The sequence below is a fragment of the Perognathus longimembris genome, chromosome 6, assembly GCF_023159225.1.
Source record: "Perognathus longimembris pacificus isolate PPM17 chromosome 6, ASM2315922v1, whole genome shotgun sequence".
Taxonomy (NCBI): Eukaryota; Metazoa; Chordata; class Mammalia; order Rodentia; family Heteromyidae; genus Perognathus; species Perognathus longimembris.
The window spans coordinates 14,797,447-14,813,303 of NC_063166.1; the positions used below are offsets into that span (position 1 = coordinate 14,797,447).

The 15,857-nt window shown below is 46.6% G+C and overlaps 1 protein-coding gene across 1 annotated transcript; it reads right to left on the reverse strand.

Annotated features, from left to right (window-relative positions):
* Nucleotides 1-6,716: 6,716 nt before the first annotated feature.
* Trim15 (tripartite motif containing 15) lies at nt 6,717-13,380 on the reverse strand. The gene is made up of 7 exons (XM_048348217.1): nt 12,994-13,380; nt 12,350-12,445; nt 10,226-10,456; nt 9,569-9,591; nt 8,278-8,393; nt 7,786-7,818; nt 6,717-7,234 (listed from the first exon to the last, which is right to left on the reverse strand). Exons 1-7 carry the CDS (start codon nt 13,378-13,380, stop codon nt 6,717-6,719), a joined length of 1,404 nt encoding a protein of 467 aa, XP_048204174.1.
* Nucleotides 13,381-15,857: the final 2,477 nt, after the last annotated feature.

The following is a 15,857-nucleotide window of genomic DNA, read 5'->3' on the forward strand; positions in this document are numbered from 1 at the left end:
GTGTATCCGAGGCAGGCACTCTTGCCACTAGGCTATATCCCCAGCCCCGAGAGAAATGTTTTTGTTGCAACTCAGAGGTCAGTAGACCTCAAGTTGGCTTCTAAGAGGTTCCATTGACACTAGTAGCCCAGGGTTTTCCTTTTGTAGCTAGAATTCGGTGGCTTTGCTTTCTGTCCTATTTGCACATGTGCTGTCCTTTTTGGATGTCCCCAAAGAAGAGACTTTTGTGGATACAGACACAGCTCCACCTTACCCTCCTGGAGTGGGGTTCTGGCTTGAGGTCCAGCGTCTGTGGCACACGGATGAAGCTCAGAGCTAGTAAAGGCTGTTAGATTCCTTGAGAAGGTTGTATCAGCTGGCACACCTCTGTTACTTGGAAAATAGGTAGTGCCCCAGCGGTAATAAATACCATCTAGGGCTGGGAATATGGCCTACTGGCAAGGGTGTTTGCCTCATATACATGGAGCCCTGGGTTCAATTCCCCAGCACCACATATATAGAAAATGGCCAGAAGTGGTGCTATGGTTCAAGTGGCAGAGCAAAAAGAAGCCAGGGACAGTGCTTAGGCCCTGAGTCCAGTCCCCAGGACTGGCAAAAAAAAAAAAAAAAAAATATATATATATATATATATATATGTATATATATACATATATATATCCGATCTAAAACAACTTGATCTTGGTTATACATTCAGCTCTTAACCATTTCCTGAATATTTTTTGTGCCAGTCCGGAGGCTTGAACTCAGGGCCTAGGTGCTGTTCCTGAGCTTTTTTGCTCAAGGCTAGAGCCACAGCTCCACTAATGGTATTTTTTGACAGCTAGTTGGAGATAAGAGTCTCATGAACTTCCCTGCCCAGGCTTGCTTTGAACTGAGATCCGCATGTCTCCGCTTCCTGAATAGTAGTATAGGTGTGAACCACTGGCATCTGGCTTAATGTTTACTTGTAATTTTTACTTTTGGTCAGTCTTGGTGAAAGGCTCTGTCATTATGGCAGAGGGAGGGAGATTGGTGCTTTTCAAAGCTCTGACTGAACAAGAAAACATTCAAATATCACCAGAGCAATTATTACCAAGCCAGGACATTGTTTAACAAAACAGTTGAACATTTTGGGGAAGTTTTTTTTTTGTTGTTGTTGTTTTTTACCAGATTCTCTGTCAAATCGTGAGCTTGAAGAATCTTGAAAGGATCTTTTGTTCTAAATAACATTCATAAGAACACAAGACAGAACAGGGTGGTTATGGTCACAAGTTGTCACTACTGTACCTGAACTCCAGGCTTAGCAGTGCTCTTGGCAGGACACTTGAAGAACACGTTGGCCCACACAACATGGCTCACGGCTTTCTGACCTTTGATGAGCAACTGCTACTTAGAGGGGCTAGCTTTCTCATGACTAGGCCCAGGAATTCAGCTGGTGGATTGCAAGACAAAAGACTGCTCTTTAAGACTTAACATATGGCAGAAGGAATTTTGAGACCATCAATATGGTGCATGGAATGTTTTACTTTGACAGTGGTATTGATGGTTTTGCTTTTGTATCCATGTCTTGGTACTTTTCAACAAGACTTTTTTCAGTCTGTTAAAGTTCAGGGTTCTCTATATATCCACAAGATGGATCTTATGTTATACAAATATGCTCTATTTTTATTAGAATTTTGTTCCATGATTCTAGTACTTTATATTATTACTATCTTTTGCCACTAAGTATCAGTGAGAGAAAGATCTGTTAAAAAAATTTGTGACTAAAATGTTGACATATCCTTTTTTTGGTGGTGGGGGGGTGGTGGTGGTGCAGGTACTAGAGCTTGAACTCAGAGCCTGGGACATTGTCCTGGAGCCTTTTTGCTCAAGGATAGCACTTCACCACTTGAGCCACAGCTTCCCTTCTAGCTTTTTGCTGGTTGATGGGAGACAAGAACCTCAGACTTTTCCTACTTGGGCTGGCTTTGAACCACCAGCCTCTTGAGTAGTAGTACAGGAGTGAGCCATGGGTGTCTGGCTCCAGTTCTTGTAACTGTTAACGAATTGCTAGGTTCATTAAAGCTTAGAATTGTTTCCACTTCCAGAAAAATGTGTTGTTTTTATCATAATGTGTCCTCCTTTCTCTTCATTAAAGGATTTTTTTGTGTGTGTGACAATGATGTAGGTACCTCAACTTTCCAGATACATTTATCAGGATGTTGTTCCTGTTTCTCTAACCTAATAATTCTCTCATTAAAGAATGTTTTTTTTTCGGCTGTGAGCTGGTTGCTCACAGCTGTAATCCTATCTGCTCAGGAGGCTAAGATCTGAGGATTGCAGGTAAAAAAAGCCAGCCCAAGCAGGAAAGTCTATGAGATTCTTATCTCTAATTAACCACCAGAGAACCTGAAGTGGAGTTGTGACTCAAAGTGGTAGAGTGCTAGCCTTGAGCAGAAAAGCTCAGGGACAGTGCTCAGGCCCTGTATTTTCTCTGGTACTGACTAATTTACATCAACTTTCCTTTAGTTCTCATTGCATTGCTATATATATATATATATATATATATGTATGTATGTATGTATATATGTATATGTATACACATACACACACATATATTTACTTTTGCTGGTCCTGGGACTTGAGCACAGGGACAGGCACTGTTCTTAAGCATTTTTTTTGGCCAGTCCTGGGCCTCGGACTCAGGGCTTGAGCACTGTCCCTGGCTTCTTTTTGCTCAAGGCTAGCACTCTGCCACTTGAGCCACAGCGACACTTCTGGCCATTTTCTGTATATGTGGTGCTGGGGAATTGAACCCAGGGCTTCATGTATGCGAGGCAAGCACTCTTGCCACTAGGCCATATCCCCAGCCCCCCTTAAGCTTCTTTTTTGCTCAAGGCTAGTGCTCTAGCACTTGAGCCATAGCTCTACTTTGACTTTTTTTGGTAATTTATTATAGATAATCTCACAGGCTTTCCTGCCTGGGTTGGCTTTGAACTGGGATTCTTAGATCTCAGCCTCCTGAGCTAGATCACAGATGTGAGCCACTGGCACCCAGCTGTTTTCAATAGGTATCATTGTTCTTTCATAAACAGTATAGCTAAAGTTTTTTGTTGTTGTTGGTTTTTCCGAACAAGGAGCCATTGTCTTCTCTGAAATCTGAGATCATTCTGTTTGTAAACACTGTGGTTATTGATAGATTAATGTATTTCTATCACATTGTTTTATAACTTGTCATCTTTTTTCTTGCCTCTTTTTTATTTTTATTTGTTTTGTTTTTGTTTGCCAGTCCTGGGACATGGACTCAGGGCCTGAGCACTGTCCCTGGTTTCTTTTTGCTCAAGGTTAGCACTCTACCTCTTGAGCCACAGCGCCACTTCCAGCTTTTTTCTGTATATGTGGTGCTGAGGAATCGAACCCAGGGCTTCATGTATATGAGGCAAGCACCTTACCACTAGGCCATATTCCCAGCCTTTTAAATTTTTTTTTATTTTTTAGTACTGGGATTTGAACTTAGAGCCTTGCGCCTTATGCTTGCTAGGCAGGTACTTTACCACTTAAGCCATAATTCTCATCTCTTTTTGCTTTAGTTATTTTTCAGTCTTGTGTTTTTACCCAGGGCACGGTCATCTTGTCTCTGTCTCCCATGTAGTTGGGATTATAGCCAACAGGTACTACACCTGTTTTGTTGGTTGAGATGTGGTCTTTTGTTTTGTTTTGTTTTTTTGCTGGTTGGGCTTGAATGCAGGGTCTGGATGCTGTCCCTAAGCCTCTTTGTGCTTAAGGTTAGCACTCTACCACTGGAGCCAGTGCCACTTCTGGTTTTTGAGTGGTATAAGCCACCAGTGCTCAGTGAGATGTGGTCATGCTAACATTTTGCCCAGAGCTAGCTTCAAATCTTAGTCCTCCACAGGTTGGAGATGGGTTAAATGATAGAGTGCCAGCTGTGCAAGCATTAGGTCTTGAGTTCAAGTCCTGATACTTTGAGAATAAAAAAAAAATACAGGCTGGGAATATGGCCTAGTGGTAAGAGTGCTTGCCTCCTATATATGAAGCCTGGGTTTGATTCCTCAGTACTACATATATAGAAACGGCCAGAAGTGGTGCTATGGCTTAAGTGGTAGAGTGCTAGCCTTGAGCAAAAAGAAGCCAGGGACAGTGCTCAGGCCCTGAGTCCAAGCCCCAGGACTGGCAAAAAACACACAACCCCCCTCAAAAAAAACAAAACCCAGAAAATCCTAGTCCTTTTACAGTCAGCTGGTGGCCCATGCCTATATAATCCTAGCTACTCAGGAGGCCATGATCTGAGGATCAAAACAAGCCTGCAGGAAAGTCTTGGAGACATTTATCTCCAATTAACCACCATAAAACCAAACATGGTGCTGTTGCTCAAAGTGGTAGAGCACTAGCCTTGAGCAAAAAGAGCTCAGGGACACTGCTCAGGTCCCGAGTTCAGGCCCTACAACCAAGCTAAAAAAAGTTTCAAAATCTCAGTCCTCTTGATTTCTCCCTCCTAAGTAACTGGATTACAGGCATCAGCCACAATGCCTGGTCCCTCCCTCCCTCCCTCTCTTTCTCTTTTCCCCCTACTTTATTCTGTTTTCTTCAAATAGTTGTACAGGGCTGGGGATATGGCCTAGTGGCAAGAGTGCCTGCCTCGGATACACGAGGCCCTAGGTTCGATTCCCCAGCACCACATATACAGAAAATGGCCAGAAGCGGCGCTGTGGCTCAAGTGGCAGAGTGCTAGCCTTGAGCGGGAAGAAGCCAGGGACAGTGCTCAGACCCTGAGTCCAAGGCCCAGGACTGGCCAAAAAAAAAAAAAAAAGACATAGTTGTACAAAGGGATTCCAATTTAACATGTCAGTTTATGCGTAGAATGCATCTTGATTAGAGCCACTCCTTTCATCAACTGTTTTCTTACAAAATTGAACAAATGTCAGCCACTTAACTCAGTGACACTGGCAGAAATGTTTTTACATGGTGGTTAGCTTTCTGTGTGCTGAAGCTGAGTGAGTTATGCTCAGTTGTAAAGTTGATCCAACTCCTTCCTGTAATATGTCTCCAGGGACCCGGGAAGCTGTCCCCAGAAGACAGCAGATCCCAGGAAATTAGATGATTGCTGCATGTGCTATAGATGGCAGAAGGAGACCTGTGAGGACCACATAGCACCTGATTAACTTTTGACCTTCTTTAAGAAAAAGAAGTTAGCCAGGCACAGTGGCTCATGCCTATAATCCTATTTACTCAGGAAGCTGAGATCTGAGGATCACAGTTCAAAGCCAGCCCAAGCAGGAAAAGGCCCATGAGACTCTTCAACAAACTACCCACAAAGAGTTGGAAGTGGCACTGTGGGTCAAGTGGTAGAGCATTATCCTTAAGCACAAAGAGGCTCAGGGACAGTGCCTAGGCCCTAAGTTCAAGTCCCACCCAGGACTGGCTCTAAGAGCCAGGGCAGGCTCTCCCCTACTCACACCACCTGCGTTGCCAGGCACCTTACACAGGTGGTTTCATTCACTCCTTAGAACAATTGGAAGGCAGGGTCAGGGTGGTGGCTTTGAAGCTGAAAAGCTCAGGGACAGCACCCACGCCCTGAATTCATGCCCAGTTTTGAGACCAGTAACCTAAAAACTCAGGGCGATTAAGTAAATCTCAAGTCACACAACTGAAGTGAGGATTTGAACCTGGATCCTCTTGCTTCTAGATCCCATGCTTTTCACAACGGACCACAAAGGTGTGAAGTCATTGCTTTCCAGGCAGATGGCCCAATTTTCCCACAGAACCAGTGACTTGTACTCGTTGTTACATTCTGCGTAGTGCTTTGAGTCATTTGCTTCCTGGGATTTCTAGAGTCCTGTGAGGGGATGATACTTGTGGCAGTGGCTTTATTGTTACGATTAGAATAATTGGCTCTGTGTCTTCTAGGCTCTAGGAGGAGTGCACGCGCATGTGTGCACACACAGAGGCATTCTCTACAAGCCTGGACAAATGCCTTAAGGGGGGAGGGGTGTCAATCTACCTAGGCCTGTTGAAGGGGCCCAAAGCCCTTTGGATAAGGCATTTCTAGCTGTATGTCCAAAACAAAAAGCCCCTGGGGTAAATTAACATAAGCACAACAAACTCCTGTGTTTCCCCCATGATGACTGCTTTGGGGCTTTAACATGTTTATTTTAGTTGGTTTCCCCTGCCCTCAACCCTGCCAACCCCCAGCTTTTGCCAGGAGCTCTGCATGGGCTCGCCTGCCTCTCATTCTCATCCACCCTGAGGATCAGGACACCACGAGCTGAGGGCATAACATAAATAGGTAAAAACCAGGTCGGCCAGGAAATGGAAACAGTTTTTCTTTTTTCTTTGTTTCTATTTTTGTTTCCTTTTGATCTTGTTGGCTCTTCTGTCTGTCTTTGGGAGATCAGGGGGACACTGAAGGGGAGGGACAAAGGGTGAGCAAAAGCAGCTGTGGTCCGAAAATGAACTATACAACTTGTGGGTGGGGATGGGAGGGAAAAGAGGGAAGAGAGCGAGGGAAGGGGGGGCATTGTGCAAAAGGACACACACTCACTACCTGACTTAGGTGACTGTCACCCCTCTGTACAACACCTTTATAGTGCAGTCTAACAAACGAGCAAACACGAGGTCCAAAAACTCTGCAAACACCAGGTCCAAAGACTCTAGGCTCTGGGGTTCACGGGCCTCCTGGGGGTGCATAGGGGGGCCGAGTGTGGAGCTGGGCCCGGGGCCCCACGTGTCGCGCTGGGACCTCAGCCTTTCAGGGTGAGGCGGGAGCCCTTTTTCCAGACGGCGAAGAAGGGGAAGACGGTGGTGCAGAAGGAGGCGGTGAAGGTGAAGAGGGGCGCCTGGGTGTCGGCGTCGAGGAGGCTCACGAGGCCCTCCTCGTAGTCCAGGGTGACGTCCACGCGGCCCGGGATGCTGCTCAGCGTCAGGTCGGTGCCGGGCGAGGTGCTGGCCCAGCACTGGTGGTGCGAGATGACCACGGCCCAGATGCCCTGGTCGGCGCTCAGCTCCATCTCGCCCTTCCTCCTCGCCTCCTCGGCCGCCACCCCCACCGTGCAGCCGCCGCCCTCGCCCAGCTGCACCTCCACCTGCCAGCGGTGGCGCCCCGACGTGAAGCCCGGGCGCCCCAGGACCGCCGGGAGGCCGTCGAAGCGCAGGGCGCTGTCGGGCAGCTTCCGCCTCTGCCGCGTGTATCTCACGGATTTTCTGTCCTCAGAGAGGACCAGGCTCGGGCTGGCCGTCTCTGGGTCCAGAGTGATGATCCCTAGAGAGAGGAGAGCTGGAAGCAACCACAAGGCCGACGGTGGGGGGCGGGGTGGAACGGGACACTGGCCCTGGGCAGCCTGCCCCTCTGAACCTCAGTTTCCCCTTCAGCTCTACTTGACTGGCAAGGGGTGCTGTAAGATTTGCTCTTCAATGTGTGTGTGCGTTGGGAACTTGCTAGAAGCACACAACCATGCACCAACAAAACCAGAGTCTGCAGTGAAACTTAACATCCTCCAAGCTCTTTTCTATGAAGTTTGAGAAGCACTAGTTTAATACAAAAATTTGGAAACAATGTCCAAATTAACCTTCAATTGAAAGTTAATTGCTTTTTTTTAAAAAAGAGGTTATACTAAACCCTTTGCTCTGCTGTTTTGTTCCTTTTATATGAGGTTTACTCTATAGAAGAAGTTGTCTCATAGCTTAGCAAGAGCTACAACCAGACACTCTGAGCGCATGGGGTGCAGAACATGGGCATTTGGTCTGCTATTTGCTCTCATGGAGTAAGCAGATGAGTGGAAGAATGCCCGCCCCACCCCCCAGTTTGTTTACCTGAGTCTGTTTCCAGGTGATGCACCAGGGTTTCTAAAGGGAAATAGAAAGGTGTATGTCTTTCTTTTCTTTATTTTTGAGGGAGGTTACTGAGGCTTGAACTTGAGGCCTCTCACTTACAAGCTTGAGCCACCATGCCGGGCTGGTTAGTGCTTTGTATGGGCACTCTCAAGGGCAAGGGATCCTGGCTACAATGTGAGGTCAGAGATAGGAGAAATGGGGTTCACTTTCCTGGATTCTGAGTCCAATGTCTGTCCTTAAGGAGAAAAATATATGACTGTGTGGATGGTCCCCTGAATAGAAGGGGGTCATAAGGGAAGGTCTGAGGAGGAAAGATGCTTGAGCCAGGTTTTGCTGTTGTTGTTTGAGAGTCTTGCAATGGACTCCAGGCTGACCTTGAACTCACTATCCTCCTGCTTCATTTTCCCAAGTGCTGATTTGCCACCTCACTCCTGACTGATGGGAGTTGGGAACTGTAGCCCATTCCATTACCTGAAAACGTCCTCATCATCTCTGGAAGGGTGAGTGTTATCCTGTGGATGTCTCGGATCTTCTTAATAAGGTCAGAAGAGATAGCATCTGGACTAACAAAAGTCTTCATTTCACACCTACAGGTAAGTATGGTAACGGGTTAGGTACTGATTCAAAAAGTAATGTTTGAGTTAAACAAACTGGGTGAGTTAAGAGATCTCTCTATCTGTGGTGAGCAGTTATACTGAAGACTTTATTTTATGGAACTGGAGATTGGCTCTTTATTAGTATGTTTGGATTGGTTGGGCCTCGCAGAGCTAAGATCATTACCAACATTGGCCACTAGAGGGAAGTATGGCAGCATTTGAAAAGCAGCCTTAATCGATTTCTAATTCATGAGCTGGTACTATTAATTAATTGAAAGGGGCTAGGAGAGAACAGAAAGGAAATGAAGCCCATCACTGGTGGCTTGTGCCTGTAATCCTAGCTACTCAGGAGGCTGAGATATGAGCCACCCCTGGCAGGAAAGTCCATGAGGCTTTTAACCACCAGAAAACCAGAAGTGGCGCTGTGGTTCAATATATAGTAGAGTCCTAACATTGAACAGAAGAGCTCAGGGACAGTGCCCAAGTCCTGAGTTCAAGCCCAACGACCAACAAGAAAACAACAACAACAACAAAAAACACCCAAAGTACTGGAGTACTAGCCTTAAAGGAAAAAAAAAGAGCTCAGGGACAGCTCCCAGGCCCTGAGTTCAAGCCCTGCAGTACAGATGTGTGTGTGTGTGGGGGGGGGAGAGGGTGGAAGGAAAGGAGAGAAATTATACATTGTAGTGAAAAAGCCATCAAGTTCAATCCCAACGCAATCCTCATTAGTCCCTGTTTGTATGAATGCACAACTACGTCACCCCCTGGGTCTCAACAGAGCTCAGTCTCTCACAAAGTCAGTTTAGAGACACTTCCTGGTTCGTGGATACCTGATTCATACACTAAATGCCCCTTCAAGTGACATTGCAAATGATGTTGGGTACTGACTCACACACCAATAATTTCATGGATTACAGATGTTCCTAGATCAGTCTAAAACCATGACTGTTAATCATCATTTCACTTCAAGGAGGAAAGAAGATGCCCCAATTCCAACCCATCCGTTCAAAAGTGCAGCTTTGGAACACAAACCTTTGAGAGCTGGAATTGTTACTGTGCGACTCACTCGCCCTTGTATCTGTCAGAGTGCTTTCTTTCTGTGTAGTGGTCAGTGATTAACTCAGTGTCTCACATAAAGGAGGTCAGAATTGGGGTGTGGGCCCTACCTGCTCTGGTTGACTCTGACATCCTACAAAAGAAAGACAAGAATATGCACTTAGTTTCCACATGTCCTTCCTGACAGGGCCTCTTGAACATCCTGTCTTCCTTAATATGTCAACTGAAAGCTCTCCTCACCCAGAGAGTCGAATCTACTTAATTACCTACTCATCTAAACAATTTTGTCACGTTTCCTTGCTTAGGAGGGACTCAGTCCCTTTGTGCTGCTTTCCCTGTCTCAGCCTTATCCTGGAACAGTGTTTGGCCTCCAGTGCTTACAAGATGGCAGACAGCAGGAATCAGGCTGAGTTCCCCGAGGGACTCAATGTGAAACAGGCCCCATTTATGGAATTCTCCCTGCATGCCCAGGGCATTGTTTGGAGCAACCCTATGAGGAGGAGCTACCCTTATCTCCATACTTCCAGGTTAAGGCACACAGTTGACACAACTGGAAGAACCAATACTTGGAAAATCAAAGATTGTATGACCCTCAACAATGTATGCCCTGGGCTAATTTCCAGCTTCTCTGGACCAGAGACAGACAGCCATTTATTTCTCCCATTAGAGAAAATCTCTTCCCTTTCCTGCCTCTCTCCAGTATCTTCCAGCACCCGTTTCCTGCAGAACCTTCCTGCTCTTTCCTATGGGGTAGAGGGGTGTCTCACTTGCAGAAGCTCACTTGCTGGCTGCCGACACTTCTCCTCCAGCTCCTCTACCTGAGCGCCAAGCCTGTCGACTTCCTCAGAGACCTTTGCGATGTAGTCATTCCTCTCTTTCCAGATCTCCTGCTCCAGCTCCCTCAGCCTGACCAGCAGGAAATGCCGCTGGTTCTCCAGATCCTGCTGCAGCCTCTCAAAGGCTGCTTCTACCTGTTGCTTCTTGCTTTCCATCTGAGTCTGCAGGGATAGAAAAAAAGAAGGGATAGAAAAAAAGAGAGGTTCATTGAGCTGGCTTCCAGAAGAAACATCTGTATACTTATTACAAAGGATAAGAAAAATCCCCAAGGAGAAGGTGGCCAAGGGTAAAGGTTTGACCACAATCACTTGGCTCTTCTGGTATTCTAACACTTTATGTCTTTTATCTCATCTCTCTCTATGCCCAGAGAGTCTGTAATTCTTTCTTTTTTTTTTTTTTTTACCAGTCCTGAGCCTTGGACTCAGGGCCTGAGTACTGTCCCTGGCTTCTTTTTGCTCAAGGCTAGCACTCTGCCACTTGAGCCACAGCGCCACTTCTGGCTTTTTCTATATATGTGGTGCTGAGAAATCGAACCCAGGGCTTCATGAATGCTAGGCAAGCACTCTACCTCTAGGCCATATTCCCAGACCCACTTCTGGCATTTTTTTTTTTGGTTAATTGGAGATAAGAGTCCCAGGGCCTTTCCTACTTGGGTTGGCTTTGAACGATGATCCTCAGATCTCAGCCTCCTGAGTAGCTAGGATTATAGGCATGACCACCAATGCTGTGCTGAGAGTATTATTCTAAAACTCATTCTTCTAAATTGTACTTTGGTAGAAATTAATATGTTGAGATAAAGTTATCAGTGACAAAGGCTATACTATACATTGACAAGGGCTATTGTCTTAAGTAAAATAATAATACCACTTTGTGCTCTTTGAGCCATGTTGCACTTAAAAAAATCCTATCTTATGGCCTAGTGGCAAGAGTGCTTGCCTCATATACATGAGGCCCTGGGTTCAATTCCCCAGCACCACATATACAGAAAACGGCCAGAAGTGGCTCTGTGGCTCAAGTGGCAGAGTGCTAGCCTTGAGCAAAAAGAAGCCAGGGACAGTGCTCAGGCCCTGAGTCCAAGCCCCAGGCCTGGCCAAAAAAAAAAAATCCTATCTTCACAATGCCCTACTGTATCTCTTTAGAGTTAGGCAGACATGACTGTGAAACATTTTTAGAGACTAATTCAGGCAAAAGGAAGTTGTGACTAGAGACAAATCCTCTACAAGGCATGCTTTACTGGCAGTTTAGGGATATGGGGGAGAACTTTCTGTCTTGATACTCTGTCTCCTTGGTCAAAGTGCCAGAAATTCCAATATTGGATTTTTCTTGGGAAGGAGCCAGATAGAACTATATCATAACCTGCTGTCTACAGGGTCAGCTTTATGGTCAAGACTAGAATCAGATGCTAATCTACACCTTGTAACCCCAGACTCCCAGGTTTCAGATAGATGGTCTCTTTCCAGGCAGACATAGTGGGGATAGAAGAATAATGGCCCTGAGTCCATTGAAATCAAGAGACCGCATTCTAATCACTTCATCATGAAGTGGCTTTTGGTATATCACGATATTACTTTCCTGGACCTCAGTTTTGTGTATGTCTGAGTGTGTTTTGTCATGGGCCTTGAACTCAGGGCCTGGGTGCTGTCCTTGAGCTTTTGTGCTCAAGGCTAGCACTCTATTACTTTGAGCCACAATGCTACTTATGATTTTCTTGGGGTTAATTAGAGATAAGAGTCTCACAGGGACTTCTCTGCCTGAGCTGGCTTCTAATCACAATCCTCAGATCTCAGCCTCCCAAGTAGCTAGAATCATAGGCATGAGCTACCAGGGCCCAGCCTCAGTTTTTCTCTCTGTGAAGGACTGGGTACGTGTATTTTGAATTAGAAGATATCAGAACCACTTCTGGCTCTGAAATTCCAGCATTGCAAACACTTTTATTTGGCAGCAGGAAAGTGAATTGCTTGCCAGTTCTTTCCAGCCAGGGACAAGCTAACAGGCTTCCGCAGTGGTCTAAGAAAACCCCAAGAGATTAAGGTGCTCAGTAGCATGGGCATTACCAGAAGCACTTGGATCTTCTGGTTTTCTTGACACTTTATGTCTTCTATCTTGTCCCGCTCCATGATCAGAGATTCTAGTCGACTCCTGAGACGATCCTGTGGAGAGCAGAGGCCGAGAGAGGTGGCTCAGTTAACAATCCAAATCACAAATATTGTCTGCTGTGTTCCTGGCTCGCCACTGAATGCTAAGGGCTTTGTAGGTGACAAAAGTCTAGGTGTAGCTGGGTACTGATGGCTCACACCTGTAATGCTTGCAACTCAGGAGGCTGACATCTAAGGATTGTGGTTCAAAGCCAGCTTGGGCAGGAAAGCCCATGAGACTCTTATCTCCAATTAACCACCAGAAAACTGGGAGTGGAGATGTGGCTCAAAGTGGTAGAGTGCTGACTTTGAGCAAAAGAGAGCTCGGGAACAGCACCCAGGCTCCATGACTGACAAAAAAAGTCTAGATCTTGTCCATAAAGAGATTATTCTCTAGGGTAGGAGTTGGTGTGAGGTAGATAAGACAATTCATAATCAAGGTATCCATAGTGAGATAGGAATACAGAGGATCCTTTAGCCTTAGAAAGCACACTACAGCCTGCTCTCCACTCCCACCTCCATCCTGCCCCAAACAGGCCCAAGCCAGCTCCCTAGCTTCTCACCCGGTAGGGCTGAATGGCCTCATCGAGGAAGCCCACGGTGTGGGCCTGATGGGAGGCTCCCTCCCGGCAGAACACGCAGAGGAGCTCAGCATCATTCTCACAGAAGAAGTAGATCTTCTCCCCATGCTCCTCACAGTAAGTCTCCCCCAGAGGGCCCAGGGGTACTGGGGCCTGCCTGGGGTCTGTCTGCTCCTCCTCCTCCTCCTCCTGGCACAAGGGGCAGAGCAGGAACTTGCTTGGCTGGGCCCCCATCTGGGCCGACGGAGGGAGGCAGAGCCGGCAGCAAGCGTGTCCACAGCTGGGGGTCACCGCATCACGCAGGGGCCCTCTGCAGACGGGACAGGCAGCCGTGTGGTGGCTCCCCTGCATGCATGGAGTTGAGGGCATCCCGGAGCCTTCCCCAGCCCGTGTGTGTGCGCAGTCCTTGGCCTCCGTCGGCAGGAATTTCTTTGCTTGAGGTTGACTCACTTGTCAATGTGTCACGGAAGCACATTTGTGCAAGAATATCACCACGGAGGGAAGCGCCCGGCCCCTCCTCTTCAGCTCCCCAGAAACCCTCTGGCCACCGCCTATCGGCTCAGCAGGTCCAAACTCCAGGGCATCCTGAACAAAGCGGCCTTTCCCAGCAGCAGCCAGGTGAGCACCCTCAGGCCCGTGACCAGGCCCGTGACCTTCCGGTGTCTGGGCCGAGGAGTGGGGAGACCCGTGAGGTGACCGGGAGTTGGGATTTCTTGGAATCTCTTGACTGCAGTGGGAATTGCTGCTTCCTGTCAGAGTGAGCAGGTAGGAGTCATAAAGTTCTAGTTATGGGGTGTGCCTGCCCTGTCAAAGTCCAGCCTGGAGAATGAATGAGCTCACTGACTTCCGGACACACTGCAGTGACTCCATTGAGACATTGTAGACTGACTTGCAGATTCCCTTCCTTTGCTCTGCCCTCCCCTTTCCCCTCTCCCCCCCTTATTTTTCCTGTACTTCTAAATGCCCCACCTCTGAGTATCACTGTTCCTTGGAGTTTGGATAACATTGGGTTTCAACCTAATTTTTCATTCAATTTAATCAACCAATTAATTATTTTTTTGTGTGTCAGTCCTGGGGCTTGAACTCAAGGCCTGGTGTTCTCACTTGGCTTGTTCACTCATGGCTGGTGCTCAGCCATTTGAGCTAGGTCTCTAGTCCCCAGTTTTTCTTTTCTTTTTTTCTTTCACTGCAAGCAAGAGAAAGCAAGAAAACAGAATGTAAATATCAACACACTTCAGAAAACCTTGAGTTTAGGCTTTAGTTAAATTAGTTTACAAAATAAGCAGGTTTGACCACACTTGCATAGGATTTACTATTTTTGTATTATTGTCTACACTTTTTGTTTCTTTCTTTTGTTTTGTGCCAGTCCTGGGGCTTGAACTCAGAGCCTGAGCACTGTCCCCCTGGCTTCTTTTTGCCACTTGAGCCACAGTGCCACTTCTGGCTTTTTCTATGTATGTAGTGCTGAGGAATCGAACCCAGGACTTCTTATATATGAGGCAAGCACTTTACTACTAGGCCATATTCCCAGCCCCTGTATACACTTTTGATATGAGTCTTTGGGGAAGGTAAGTTTCACCCACATCTTACAGAGAAGAAGATGAAAATGAAAGACAAAGTGACTTTTCAAAGTTCACAGAGCTTGATGGCTGCAAGACTGGAGACAACTCACGTCTCTGTGCCCTTCCCACTTGCCAAGACACAACAGAGGTCAATCAGCCAGCTTCTCTGTCCACTTCTCTGCATCTGCTGAGAAAATCAGGTCCTTCCTTCTGTTTTCCTACTGACGGCTCATCTCAGCACCCTGTTCTTGCACCTTTTCACACCACTTCCCAGCTACCTGCACCCCATCACCCTGGCCAAGAGCACAGCCCTGCGACAACATTGTCCATGGGCGAGCCACCATCATGTGTGGCTACTGTTCTGTGAGATGTGGGCTTGGGGGTTGGAGGTGTGCCTCAGTGGGCAGAGTGCTAGCCAGCGAGTGAAAGTGTCGGGTACTGGGTTTGAATCTCAGTCTTGGACCAAAGAAAAGAAAAGAAAAGAAATATGGTCAGTTCGAAATGAGGGGTACTATGGATGTGAAATACAGATGGATTTAAAAGGTTTGGCATAAATGAAAAGAAATGCAAACTATCTCATTTGAGCCTGGCATTGGTGGCTCATGTCTGTAATCCTAGCTACTCAGGAGGCTAAGATCTGAAGATTAAGGTTCAAAGCCAGCCTGGACAGGAAAATCCATGAGACTCATCTCTAAATAACCAACAAAAAGCCAGGAGTGAAGCTGTGGTTCAGTGGTAAAGTACCAAACTTGAGCAAAAAAAAGCTAAGGGACAGCACTCAGACCCTGAGTTAAGCCCTAGTACCAACACACACACACACACCCACACACACACACACACACATATCTCACACACATCTCATTTGATAACATATTCTACTGAGTATATGTTGGCTCATAACATTTTCTTTCTTTCTTTTCGCCTGTCTTGGGGCTTGAACTTAGGGCCTGGACAATGTCTCTGAGCTTCCTTTGCTCAAGACTAGCACTCTATCACTTGAGCCATAGCACCACTTCTGGCTTTTTCTGTTTATGTGGTCCTGAGGAATTGAACCCAGGGCTTTATGAATGCTAGGAAAGCACTCTACCATTAGGCCACAATACCAGCCCAAATCATAATATTTTCAAGATAGTAAGCTAAATAAGCTATATTACTAAAATTTATTTGATCATTTCCTTTCTTTCTTTTTGTTTTTTGTTTTTGCCAATCCTGGGGCTTGAACTCAGGGCCTGAGCACTGTCCCTGGCTTCTTTTTGCTCAAGGCTAGCACTCTACCACTTAAGC

Excerpts from the sequence above, each read along its gene's own strand:
- Trim15 (XM_048348217.1), bottom strand. The coding sequence starts at position 13,380 with ATGCCCTCAACTCCATGCATGCAGGGGAGCCACCACACGGCTGCCTGT. Across the intron at positions 7,819-8,277 it reads GATGATGAGGACGTTTTCAG|AAACCCTGGTGCATCACCTG; the intron begins GTAATGGAATGG and ends ATTTCCCTTTAG. Across the intron at positions 7,235-7,785 it reads TCACCTGGAAACAGACTCAG|GGATCATCACTCTGGACCCA; the intron begins GTAAACAAACTG and ends TCCTCTCTCTAG.